General features: G+C 33.3%; 2 protein-coding genes across 2 annotated transcripts; one reads left to right on the top strand and one right to left on the bottom strand.

Moving 5' to 3' along the window:
- Positions 1-46: 46 nt before the first annotated feature.
- On the bottom strand, positions 47-2,289 carry LOC114877552 (spliceosome-associated protein CWC27 homolog). The gene is made up of 7 exons (XM_029190251.2): positions 1,988-2,289; positions 1,715-1,924; positions 1,442-1,642; positions 1,234-1,370; positions 910-1,164; positions 700-849; positions 47-640 (listed from the first exon to the last, which is right to left on the bottom strand). Exons 1-7 carry the CDS (start codon positions 2,027-2,029, stop codon positions 118-120), a joined length of 1,518 nt encoding a protein of 505 aa, XP_029046084.2. The 5' UTR covers positions 2,030-2,289; the 3' UTR covers positions 47-117.
- A 9,420-nt stretch (positions 2,290-11,709) lies between these two features.
- Positions 11,710-12,564, top strand: LOC114875332 (ADP-ribosylation factor-like protein 2). The gene is made up of 2 exons (XM_029185490.2): positions 11,710-11,865; positions 12,017-12,564. The coding sequence occupies exons 1-2, from the start codon at positions 11,801-11,803 to the stop codon at positions 12,504-12,506; spliced, it is 555 nt and encodes a 184-aa protein (XP_029041323.1). The 5' UTR covers positions 11,710-11,800; the 3' UTR covers positions 12,507-12,564.
- The last annotated feature ends 9 nt before the right edge of the window (positions 12,565-12,573 follow it).

Genomic DNA, 12,573 nt, shown 5'->3' with positions numbered 1-12,573 from the left:
AATGTCTAATTCAATTTGTATTTAAAAGAAGAAAATGCATTTAATGTATCATACATAAATTTTAAATATAATTCTGTACAATAAATTAAAATAATTTTGTATTATTTATAATAAATGTTATTTACGACGAGAATCGTTTCGTCTATTTCTATCGTCCCTCGAGTTGGATGACTTTTCTCCTCTTCGTCGTTTGTTAAGTGGATTTCGAGGATCATAAATTTCAAACCAATCATCATCTTTTGTACTTGCATCCTTAGCCAGAATTGGTACTTTTTCTTCGCATTGTAATGTATGTACCATCCAAGATTCATCAGCTGGATCAAAATCTTCTTCGTTACCATCTTCCGCTTTTGGCGATCCTGGTGATTTTTCTTTTACAACTTCCTTAGCGTTCTGAAGCTTAGATTTAAATTTATTTAATAGAGCCATTGTGAAATCTTCACGGCTTTTACCCTTTTTAGGCATTTGTAACTTTGCTTCCTTATACTTCTCTTGAGTTTCGATGTATTTTTTCATAACTTCCGTTTTCTTCTCCTTCTTTTCTTCTTGTTCCTGTTGGATCTTTTTATCGGCTTCTTTAGCTTTCTTCTCGTTTTTAACATCGCGTTTCAAGTCTCGAATTTCTTTTCTTATTTCCTCCCTGTATAACACACAATTATCAATATTCTGATAGTCTGTAAAAGATTACAAGATACATACGCCTTTCTTTTGCGTTCTAGATCTCTATCTTTTCCAAGGTAATATTCTTCTTCATCTTTGTCATCTTCAACATCGTCTACTTTATAAGTTTCGACTTTTTTGGGGTCTTTCTTTGTTGTTAATTTACTTTTTATTCTTTCCTTCATTGCACTAAAAATATAAATGTATACATTGCAAAAGAACGAAAAATATTAAATATAATATACCCACTCTTTTTCCTTCTTTATAGTTTCTAATTCTTCTGTAGTTTTTACTTCGTCATCGCTTTCCCAATCACTACTGCGATCTTCTTTCTTTTTTTTACTCGGAGGACCAGCTGGTTCAACAGCTGTTTGAGTGCTTAATTTTGGATCAGTTAAATTGTCATGAGCTGACTTGCTTTTACCACTCAACTGTTTATTCAGTGTCACAGATTCTTCCTCATCTTCTTCTGCTTCTTCTCCAAAAGACAAAAGATTAAAGTTTCTACAACAAAATGTGTTACAAGGGATATTATGAGTCTAAATAAATATTCTATTCGTTTGCTTATCTTACTTCACTCCTGTTTTTTTACTTCTTGTACTATCTTTTATTTCTTCACTTGTCGTTGTTACTCTTGGTACAATATCAGAGAATGGATTGTTTAATATTTCTGTCTTTATAACTTTTGGAGGATAAAGAGGTCTATCATTCTAAAACCATAAAAATATATTTTTTATCAGTCTTTCTATAATTAATTGTAAGTTTCTTTATTGAAATTTACTTCATCCACAAGTGCTTCTTCAAGTTTTAGCATATTATATACAGTTTCTCCAGTAACTTTGCCAAAGATAGTATGCTTATTCTGCAATTCTGGTGTAGGACCAAAAGTAAAAAAGAACTGAGAACCATTATCATCTTTGCCAGCACCAGCCATAGCAAGCAAACCACGCCGGCAGAAACGTAATCTTGTATGAAATTCATCCTAAAGCATGTACATTTCATAGTCATTGTTCAATAAAAAAGAATATTAGTTTCGTATTCAACAATTGCATACCTTAAATGGCTGTCCATATATACTTTCACCTCCTTCACCTGTACCCGTTGGATCACCACCTTGTGCTATAAACCCTTTAATAATTCTATGAAAAATAGTATCATCATAATATCCCTCCATACACAATTGTATAAAATTTCTACATGCTTTGGGAGCTTCTTTTGTCCATAATTCTAAATCAATATCACCAATTGTTGTTTTCATCATCACCTATTTATAATAAAACAAAGTTATATTATTAAATATATTAAAATAATTTTAATTGATACTTACCTTACCCGTAGTGGGTGGTTCTTGTATGTAAATGTTACTCATGTTTATCGATACTTCTTCACAATAAAGAAAAGTTCTGTATTAAGACAAGTTTATCATTTTCATTAATTTTCACTGCTTGTTTACAAACACCAATACTTCTATATGCTTGTCACAAATGAAGGGATATATTTACTTAAGTGAAAGGGAAAAATTATATGGCAAAATCAATATTATGAAACAAGCAACAATAATTAAAAAATTGTAAAAATACAAAGTTTCTTTGGAGTACATTCTATGAGTCAGCGACTACAGATACAAAATACTGGACATGCCTTTGTTTTCGAGGGATCATGATTTAGGGGGTCCCGGGACACCCCCAGATGAGATTGGTATGATCATCGTGCCTGTTTTACCAGTTCTTCTTTTACCGCAATCTACTATTACCTTCGACGTACATTAGACTGTTGCAGTGCTAAGTATTTCACATTTATATACCAGGATATAGCAGATGGCGATCGTTATTCGATGCCGAATTTCGAATTCCATGTCGGTAAAACAGCCCACGTTTCATTGCAAGTTAGGCTGAACAGAAACTGATTTAAACGCCACCTCAGTAAATGCATCCAACTAACGGTATGCTATACTACGTCACTTTTTGAATATATCTAAATCACACACGTATGCTACGATAGCTATATGTATAAGTTCGTAATTAAACAATATTGGCCATGCATTCATTATTATTAATTTTCTTTCCGTAAAATTGTATTTGCAATGTGGTATACTTCAGAAAGGCATAGTTCCTGAGAAAAATATAAGAGAAATTAAATAGAGAAAAAAGCATGAATTTCGCAGCCAATTCGCTCGTATTATTTGCTGCATAATTAATAAATGTACCATAGAAATAATGATACAGCTATTAATTAGTCATCAAAGAATAACGATTGCCCAGGTCTCACCACGGGGAGGTTGCTGCGGGTGGAGACCCGCCCTACCTCATCCCATCCACCCTCCATTTATGCAAATTTTTATTTCTATTCAATACCATCATCCTCTTGAAGCACATTTGCAAAACGTTTTTGACTGTTGTGCAAACGAACAACAAAAGGAGCATTATTTTTATTCACTACCTACCTATCTCTACTTATCTATACATATATTTACGTAGATTTTTGCTTTTTATTCCTATCGCAACATTTTTTAATTTTGATTTTGATTACAGATCTGTAATTAATAAATATGCAATTGCATATTTGTCCTACATACTTATATTACTAAGAATACTTGATTATACGAGCGCTCGTAATTATATTAAAAATTCGCTTAAATCTAACTCTTCCTAATTAAACACTGCAGTGTTTGACGATTATATCTTAATAACCATATACATAAATAAGTCCAATGAATTTGTTGATTTTGTTGTCCTCACCAGAACACTTCCTGAAATAAAACTGAAAAGGATTAAACATAGTTTAAGAAAATAATGAGACTCATGTAGCCTTAATCATAAATTTACAACCTGCCTGAAAATAGTACGATTCAAATATTACCACTTATAAGAACCATTTTTTCTTTTCAATCATTTTCACCTCGTTTTACTTAATTGGATCCATTGAATTCCATTTATGGACACTAGATTTTATATTACATTTCTTCCAGTCGATTATCCGATATTATTGTTTCATACTTCCTATAAAGATATTTCTCTGTAACAGAAACTGATTAATTGGATCCAGATAAAGACAAAGAAAAATTAATAGCTGGAAAGAAGATACATTATTAACAATAAAATTTTATAAAAGTCAGAGTGGTTGTTAATAATTCAAAATCAATTTGATACGAAATATGAATTTAAAGCAAACTTCAGTACCAAAATAAAGAGAAAAAAATTCAGAAAAATATATATTTGAGTTAAGAACATTAATTATTTCATTTTATTGTATTTAATATTCGTTCATTTCGCGACAAATAGCACACAACATTTTAATTGAAACAACTGCCTTTTACTGCAATATACAGTACGTACAACCACGACTCTACTCGACTTTATTGCATTATATTATTAAATACACCTTTCAATGCAAATTTATTGTAAATGGAAAAACTGAAAAGAAAATCGCGAGTGGACTTTGCTTTTCAGGAAAAGAATTTGAAGATTTATAAAAATAAATTAATTTGCTTCTCCGTAAGCTTGAAACGAAACATCACGATCAAAAATGAAAACTGAACAACTGGAACAACAATTATCCACTACTTTTGTTTAAATAAAGTAAAATAAAAATTTAATACGCTATCTCGAATGAACAAATATTCCTTGAAATAAATTATCACCAATGATCAAAAAATAAATTGAACATCCATTTTAAATAAAACTTTGAATAAAGATCTCTTTAAAACTTTATCGTATCTAATAATATCTTGAAAACATTAAATTCATATATTATTTAACAGTATTTCCAATAACCGAATGCTCAAAATTTTCAAAATTAAAAAATGGGAAGAAAAAAGAATGGGGGCATGGCAGTGCGAGGGAGGGTACAAGGGAACCTGAAAAGAAAAGTGTGACTGCCCATAAGAGCAATCCCTAAGCAAACCCTATAAAACAAACCGAAATCACACGCAACACTAATTTCAAAATTGCAAACATTCTGAACTATGACAAAACATCGGCTGGCAACGAAGGGTCTCACGCCCCCTAGTCTTACGCCAGACGCTACATACCACCCACCCCGCCTGGACGTCGTAACGCCAGGACAGAGTGCACCCCTTCGCTAAGAGCGCTACCCGCCCGTCCAACACGTTGCATCCAACGGTGTCAGATTGACGGACGCCCATAGTATAGACAAAAGGACAACAGTTTAGAATATGGTAACATATTTTCATATGTTCCGTATTCTAAAACTGCGCCTGCAAAGGCCTAGTAATGCATGGGTATATCTCCCAGAGATGGTGTTCACGGTCTCAGGCCGCGGAATCCTTAAAAGGATTCCCACCGAATGTGAGTCATAGTTACTTCCACTAATTTAATAAATGCAAAACAGTAAAAAATTTAATAACAATCGCGAATTCATTCGCAACACTAATTTCATTAATTATATAATATGTACAAATTCACGCGTACGCGTGAAGGTTGCTTCAGTATGCGCAACGCTAAGCTGAAAAAAAGAAAAAAAGAGAAAACGCGAACTGTAACGCAACACTATTCAAATCTACCGAATTTTGTAAGACGCAACACTAATCTAAAAAAGGGGTACAGCCAATCCTAGGCTGTACCACGGCAGCTGATCCATAGCTGCCTTATGGACCATGGCAACTCCACTGGATCCTTTTTGGGCATTTCTAATGCAAAACGCGAATATTCATTACCGCAACACTAATCAGCAGGGAACTCTGTAAACTAATGCAAAACAATCGCGTATTTATAAGTCGCAACGCTGGGAAACAATCGCGCTAATGTCATTCGCAACACTATCTTTAACAGACATGCAATCAAAATGTAGAAAAGCGGGATTCTCAAACCGTGAATTTTTTACTCGCAACACTAATATCATTAATTATATAATATGTACAAAAGCGTACGCGTGAAGGCTGCTCCATTATGCGCAACACTAAGCTGAAAAAAAGAAAAAAAGAGAAAACGCGAACTGTAACGCAACACTACTCAAATCTACCGAATTTTGTAAGACGCAACACTAATCTAAAAAAGGGGTACAGCGAATCCAAGGCTGTATCACGGCAGCTGGTCCATAGCTGCCTTATGGACCATGGCAACTCCACTGGATCGTTTCTGGGCATTTTATCATATATCGCAACTCTAATGCAAAACGCGAATATTCATTACCGCAACACTAATTAGCAGGGAACTCTATAAACTAATGTAAAGCAATCGCGTATCTATAAGTCGCAACACTGGGAAACAATCGCGCTGATGTCATTCGCAACGCTATCTTTAACAGACATGCAATTAAAATGCAAAAAAAGGGGTTTCTCAAACCGTGAATCTTTTACTCGCAACACTAAAGCAATGAACATTAAAAAGCAAAACTCTAAAAAATCTTAAAGCAATCAACATTGAAAAGTTAAATTCTATTTTAAAGCAATGCAAGAAAGAGATGCGATATTTAAAGTTCGCAACACTAAATGAAAATTGCGATAATCATGCATACGCAACATTAAATTGAACCGTGATCGATATTCATTCGCAACACTAAATTGAACCGTGGTCAATACTCGCAACACTAAATTGAAAACGCGATTTGCCCAAAATCATGGGGGTCACGGGCCCCCTCTTGTCCTGAAATTACAAAACTACAACTACAAGCAAGCACAGTGACAAAGTAGTAACGATAATGATTTCCCATCCTTTTTTGCAAAAGGATGCAAAATCATTAGTAGTTCCCCTCTTGAAAGACAGTTTGTCGGGGCGCTTCGGCATATAGCCTTTTCTTTCTTCGGGCGGTCCACCCACCTGAAACTTATATCTAAAGCTCGAGACTTGCAAATTCGCAAAACAAAAAAAAAACAATCAACAAAAAAGAAAAATCGCGAAACTCTAATTGACACGTGGTCGAAAAAGGACTTTATATAAGTCGTTGTTCGTGCACACGTGCCGTGCTCGAGCAGAACTTGTGTGTTTCGTGCCATCGCGATCGCGTATGACGACTTATGAAGTCGCCAAAAATTTGAAAAATTGTACAGATAGAATCGAAGGCGAACGGCATACTCCGTTCGTATCGATAGTATCGTCAATTCTTCAAATATATTCCAGGTACAGGTTGATCACGCGAAATCGTGCCTACCCGACCAAGAGACTGTGACAACCTGTCCCGGCCCTACCTACTTACAATCTATCACACACACCAGAAGGTATACTACCTACCTACCTAACGCTATATTTAAAAAAGGCAAAATCACATTCTCACAAAAATTCATTCCACGACCCCCATACACTCCACCCGGGCGCAGAGCCTAAACTAGGGAGAACGTCCCGGGACGCCTCCGTCACCCGAGTTTCATCTCACATCACACTCTACGGTACGTACCATTTTTCACTGAAATCGTCTGGCAAGGCTAGCAATCATTGCGTATAATGATAATTACAAAATTTAATTAACTACTTTGATATAGAATATTTCATAATAATGGTAATAATCATGGTAATAGTAATGGCAATATAGTAATAGTAATGGTAATAATACTATTTGGTTTATACGTTCATTGTACATCTTGTTGAATAAAATATTATTTCAAATTAAAAGTTACATGAAAAAGTTATTAAACCGACGCAATCCCACAGCCTAAAAACACACACACCATATGTGGAAATTACGTCGTGCACGATATACTAACACAATGCCAGCCGCTTATTAATTATTATTCTTATGAACTAGGTCATCGTGCCCATTGCCTCTACCTATCCAAGTAGCACCTGGGCACGTGAATGGGCTTTGGCAATAAACACGGAAGGGGTTAAACCTGAAAATCCTGATCTACAAACATGATTAGTACATAAACATCTAACGGGCTAATATTTCAATATTATAATAAAAGTGACTCGACTTTGTAAATATAAAGCTTTAAGAACAAATACTAAAAAGTAAAATATCATAGAACAACTATGACGCAAACATGGTGCACTGCTAATATCAGCTGGCAACGAAGGGTCTCACGCCCCCTAGTCTTACGCCAGACGCTACATACCACCCACCCCGCCTGGACGTCGTAACGCCAGGACAGAGTGCACCCCTTCGCTAAGAGCGCTACCCGCCCGTCCAACACGTTGCATCCAACGGTGTCAGATTGACGGACGCCCATAGTATAGACAAAAGGACTACAGTTTAAAATATGGTAACATATTTTTATATGTTCCGTATTCTAAAACTGCGCCTGCAAAGGCCTAGTAATGCATGGGTATATCTCCCAGAGATGGTGTTCACGGTCTCAGGCCGCGGAATCCTTGTAACTAATTTGATTAATTAAATAATACATAGGATTGAGATTAAAAACCAAAAGGATTCCCACCGAATACTAGTCAGTGCATCGTCATATTTACTCCCGCGCTGGAAATTTTTCGCAACACTAATTTAAGAAATGCAAAATTCTAATAAAAAAGAATTTAATGTCTCTAATTAAGAATTCTTTGTAGTGAAAAAAGAATTTATTGTGAAAATTAATAAAACATCCTCGGGCAACTCCCTCCTCAGAATGAATTTTCAAGAATAAGCAAAATGTGTTGAAATAGATCACTCTGAGTTGGAAATCTACCCGTCACGAATTGTCTTCTTGCACATAAATTGTTCATTTTTTCATGAACGTTTAAATAAGTTAAACTTCTCTATTGAATGAATGAAATTTAAAAAAATTCTCAATATATATCCAGTATACATATTACATAATACTATCAATATTATATTGTTTTGAACCATCACAATAACTAAGTCAAATAGTATTTGAGTTCTCTATTATAGACAAACTAAATAAAATTGTTTCGGTATTAAAATATTCTAATTCCACATTTAAGAACATTTAAAAGCATACATATATTTCATAAATATCTATTGGAATATGTGGAATTGAAATGATATTAAAACGCGGAGTACAAGAAGACCTAGCCTGAACTAAATGAAATGAAACAATAAAAATGTTACTACTCATGGGTATAATCATACCCATGGTCACTGTGCTTGCCAAGCATGTATACAACTAGTAGCCCGTGTCGATTCGGACCATTCGTCCTACGACATGATTGGGCACCAGAGGAACCATAAAACATGCAACTCACCGTTCGCAGATATACTCTTCTTCCGACAGTCAAGCAGGAGGATAGACAACACCAGGTAGGAGGCTGCCTTGTAGGAGAAGATTCATCTGTAACAAAAAAAGAAGAATTACGGTTAATTTTGAAAATTATCCATTTTTATTCTAATAAAATTATATATAAAATTGGATTTTATAAAATATTAGCAATTAAAAAGAAATCTCAATTATCTAGTATTAAAATTGTAAATTATTCTATTTTAATAAAAAGCAATTAAGTGACGTACCAAGACGGAAGTCGTGAAGAAAGCCATCATCAGGATATCCAGGAACTCAGCAAAATTAAAAAATTCATCTGTAATAAAACAAAAAAGAATTACGGTTAATTTTGCAAATTATCAATTTTTATTCTAATAAAATCATATATGAATTTGGATTTTATAGCAATTAAAAAGAACTCTCAATTATTAAACATTGAAATTGTAAATTATTCTATTTGAATTGAAATGAATTAAAGTAATAAGATACTTACACTCTTTTCTTATGGAGCAACGCCCAAGACTCCTCTTCAGTGGTGCACTGACTCTAATACCGGATATATCGAGCAATTAAAAAAAAAAATTAAAAATAAAAATAAAGATATGAAATACTAGTAACGCGACCGTGAATAATTTCCGGCGAACAATTGTAGTGACTCTACTTTCACGATAGAAAAAGAAAAATCAGAGCCGCGATGCTCTAGAAAATATTTTATAATACGCAGCAAACACTGACTCTACTTTCACGTGATTCCTAATTGTACAAACGCAACTCTATTCAGGGCCAGTTCACCCTTGAAAAAATCAAAACATTGGAAATATGCTCGTACAACCACTGACTCTACCGACCGCCTTGCGCGCGGTCACAACAATTCCTGGAAGAAAAGATTAGTGAGGAGGTTGGGGATGGGTGGAAATATACAAAACAAAACCAACATTCTTCTTGTTGAGCATTCATTAAGGAAATACTGTTATGTGTAAATGAAAATATCAGTGTTCGTGAAATATTTTCAACGAACACGAATATTATTCAAGTTGAATATTGATCCTAGATTACATCGTAATTATAAAATGTTTTAAATAATTGTTGGTAACTATTTCAATGAACATTATAAGAATAGAAAATCATTGTTAAATAAATATAATAGACCATTTTATTAAAATAGAGGATTTCTGTTGTTAAAATTGTAAGCATACTAAACATTGTTAAAAATTCTATGACGTCGTGATTTATAAATTGTCTAAATTCTTTTCAATAAACAAAATCCAATAATTAATCATGCTTAAACAGCATGTGATTTAAAAACGTGATTCTATTTTAATTTGAACTTGCATCGAAAGCTGGATATTATAATATAATTATTACGATTTAACAAAAATACATTGTTCAAAATAATTTATAATTGTAGAAGAGAAGCAATCATTTGCAGTAAAATACGAATTATTTCAATTTTGTTCTAATTTAAAACAGATGTATTAAAATACTAGTCAAAATTATTTAATAAAATGAAAAATTAATTATTCTTCTTTTATAAATTCATTAAAGAATAAAAATGTCTCTAATCTTTTCTTTCTTGGTACCTTGGTACCAATTAATTATCAAAAATGCTTACAATTAACAACGACTCAATGAAAAAAAAGTAATAATAAACGTTAATAATTGATTAGAATAAATCAAAACAATAAATTTTTACAAAATTCTATTTCAAACCCATATCAGCTGTCATGACGTCCTTTCAATATCCATCAAATATCTGTAACAAAAAAGGAACACGAATTTATGTAAATAAAATTTAATCAACAATAATAAAGTTATCATTAATAAACGATCGAACTATAATTTATGCAAAATATTTTAATAGATACAATGCTCACCTACTACTTATGCAGAAGGATGCTCTCAACACGACTTATCACTTCGACGTTCGCGAGGGAAATGGCGAGACCTTCCTTTCCATCGTAGACCGGTCGGCACTGCTTCGGCATTCTTCGGTATATTCCGCTAATGGCCGATACCAAAGCAAGTACGCGAACAGGTCTAAACAGGAATAATATTACGATGCTCAAGAACGAACGTTATTAAATTAAAAACAGCAAATTATGTAAAACAGAACTAAAAACATTCAATAATGTTTAGGAACTTAACGATATAAAAGAGAAAATAATTCAGATTCTGCTGTTCCACTCTTATTGTGCATTCGCGGCGAGAGCAAAAATTTTCAACTCGCGTATTTTTGAAGAAAACGCCGAATTAATGTCAAAGATCAAGAATTCAGACTGCTCTTCGATGTTTCTTTCAGTTTTTTGTACTTTTAACAACCGATCGGCAATTTAATTTAAGATTTGAAGATAATTTAATCTTACCTGTTGCAGACACGTGCCAAACGAACGAAGCTTCGAAGAGGACTGTTGCACTTCGCCACACTCCACCCAACACACCCTCAAACGATGGATCTGATTGGTCTAAATGTGAAGACGCAATAACGGACGACCAATCACAGCCATTGGTAGGAACTTCAAATTGCTTCGTAACTTTAATACTAAAATACGGAAAAGGGTCATTGAAAAGTATTGACGCCATATTGTAATAAATTTAACATTACTTTTTTCAATTTAAAGGACCGAAATATAGGAAAGAAGATAATTTTAATTCGTATTTATATCGGCAAAATAGGGTATAAATTTTCAGCTTACGTGTTTCTGAAGACAATGTGGAAATGATGTCAGAAATCATGACTCCGGCCTTCTCTTCAACTTTGTCTTCTGTTATTTGTATTTTGGATATCTGATACACAATTTAATATAATATTTTAATACTATTGAAGACGATGCAAGCGTTGAGCTGTAAATGTAAAGTTTTCAACGCTTGCACCACCTTCAGCCCGTAGAGGCAAGTATTATGGTTTCATGTTTGCCAATCTAAGTTATCAAAATTTTCAAATATATCACAACACTGTAGTTACTGCATTTACTTAACTTCAGGCTTTTACTGTGATATGTCAAATTGCACTGAGTAACATAATTAACAGTGTTTACAATGGGATTGCTAACAATACTTAAGAAATTGAAGCAAAAAGAAAAGGAAATGCGCATTTTAATGTTGTATGTACATATATACTTTTTTCGTGTGTCTATATTTATAGGTTAGAAAAGAGGTTACTGTTAATTACATTTAAATTATATCTTGTTTAATATAAATACATTTTATACTTCGTTATGTACTGTAATATAATTTGATTGTTGTATTCTACAGAGGTTTAGATAATGCTGGTAAAACTACTATTTTGAAAAGGCTCAGTGGAGAACCAATTGATACAATATCACCAACTCTTGGTTTCAACATTAAAACTTTGGATCACCGTGGATATAAACTTAATATATGGGACGTAGGTGGTCAAAAATCATTGCGTTCTTATTGGAGAAATTACTTCGAATCAACAGATGGGCTTGTTTGGGTAATTGACAGTGCAGATAAAAGAAGATTGGAGGATTGTAAAGCAGAATTATACAAACTTCTGCAAGAAGAAAGATTAGAAGGTGCAAGTCTTTTAATTCTTGCAAATAAGCAAGATATGCCTGGAGCATTGTCTACGTCAGATATTGCAGAAATTTTGGAATTATTTAGCATTAAAACTCATCATTGGAAAATATATAAATGTTCTGCAGTTACCGGAGAGAATCTTGTAGAAGGAATAAATTGGATTGTTGATGATATTTCTGCAAGGATATTTTACATAGACTAAGGAATATATTAAATTATGTAAATTAAATTGATAGTATTATAATTTTTTTACCAAGTTTTTTTTTATC

Source organism: Osmia bicornis, chromosome 15 (assembly GCF_907164935.1).
Source record: "Osmia bicornis bicornis chromosome 15, iOsmBic2.1, whole genome shotgun sequence".
Lineage (NCBI taxonomy): Eukaryota > Metazoa > Arthropoda > Insecta > Hymenoptera > Megachilidae > Osmia > Osmia bicornis.
Note: the sequence above shows the minus strand (reverse complement) of the source record. Positions and strands in the feature narration are given on the sequence as shown.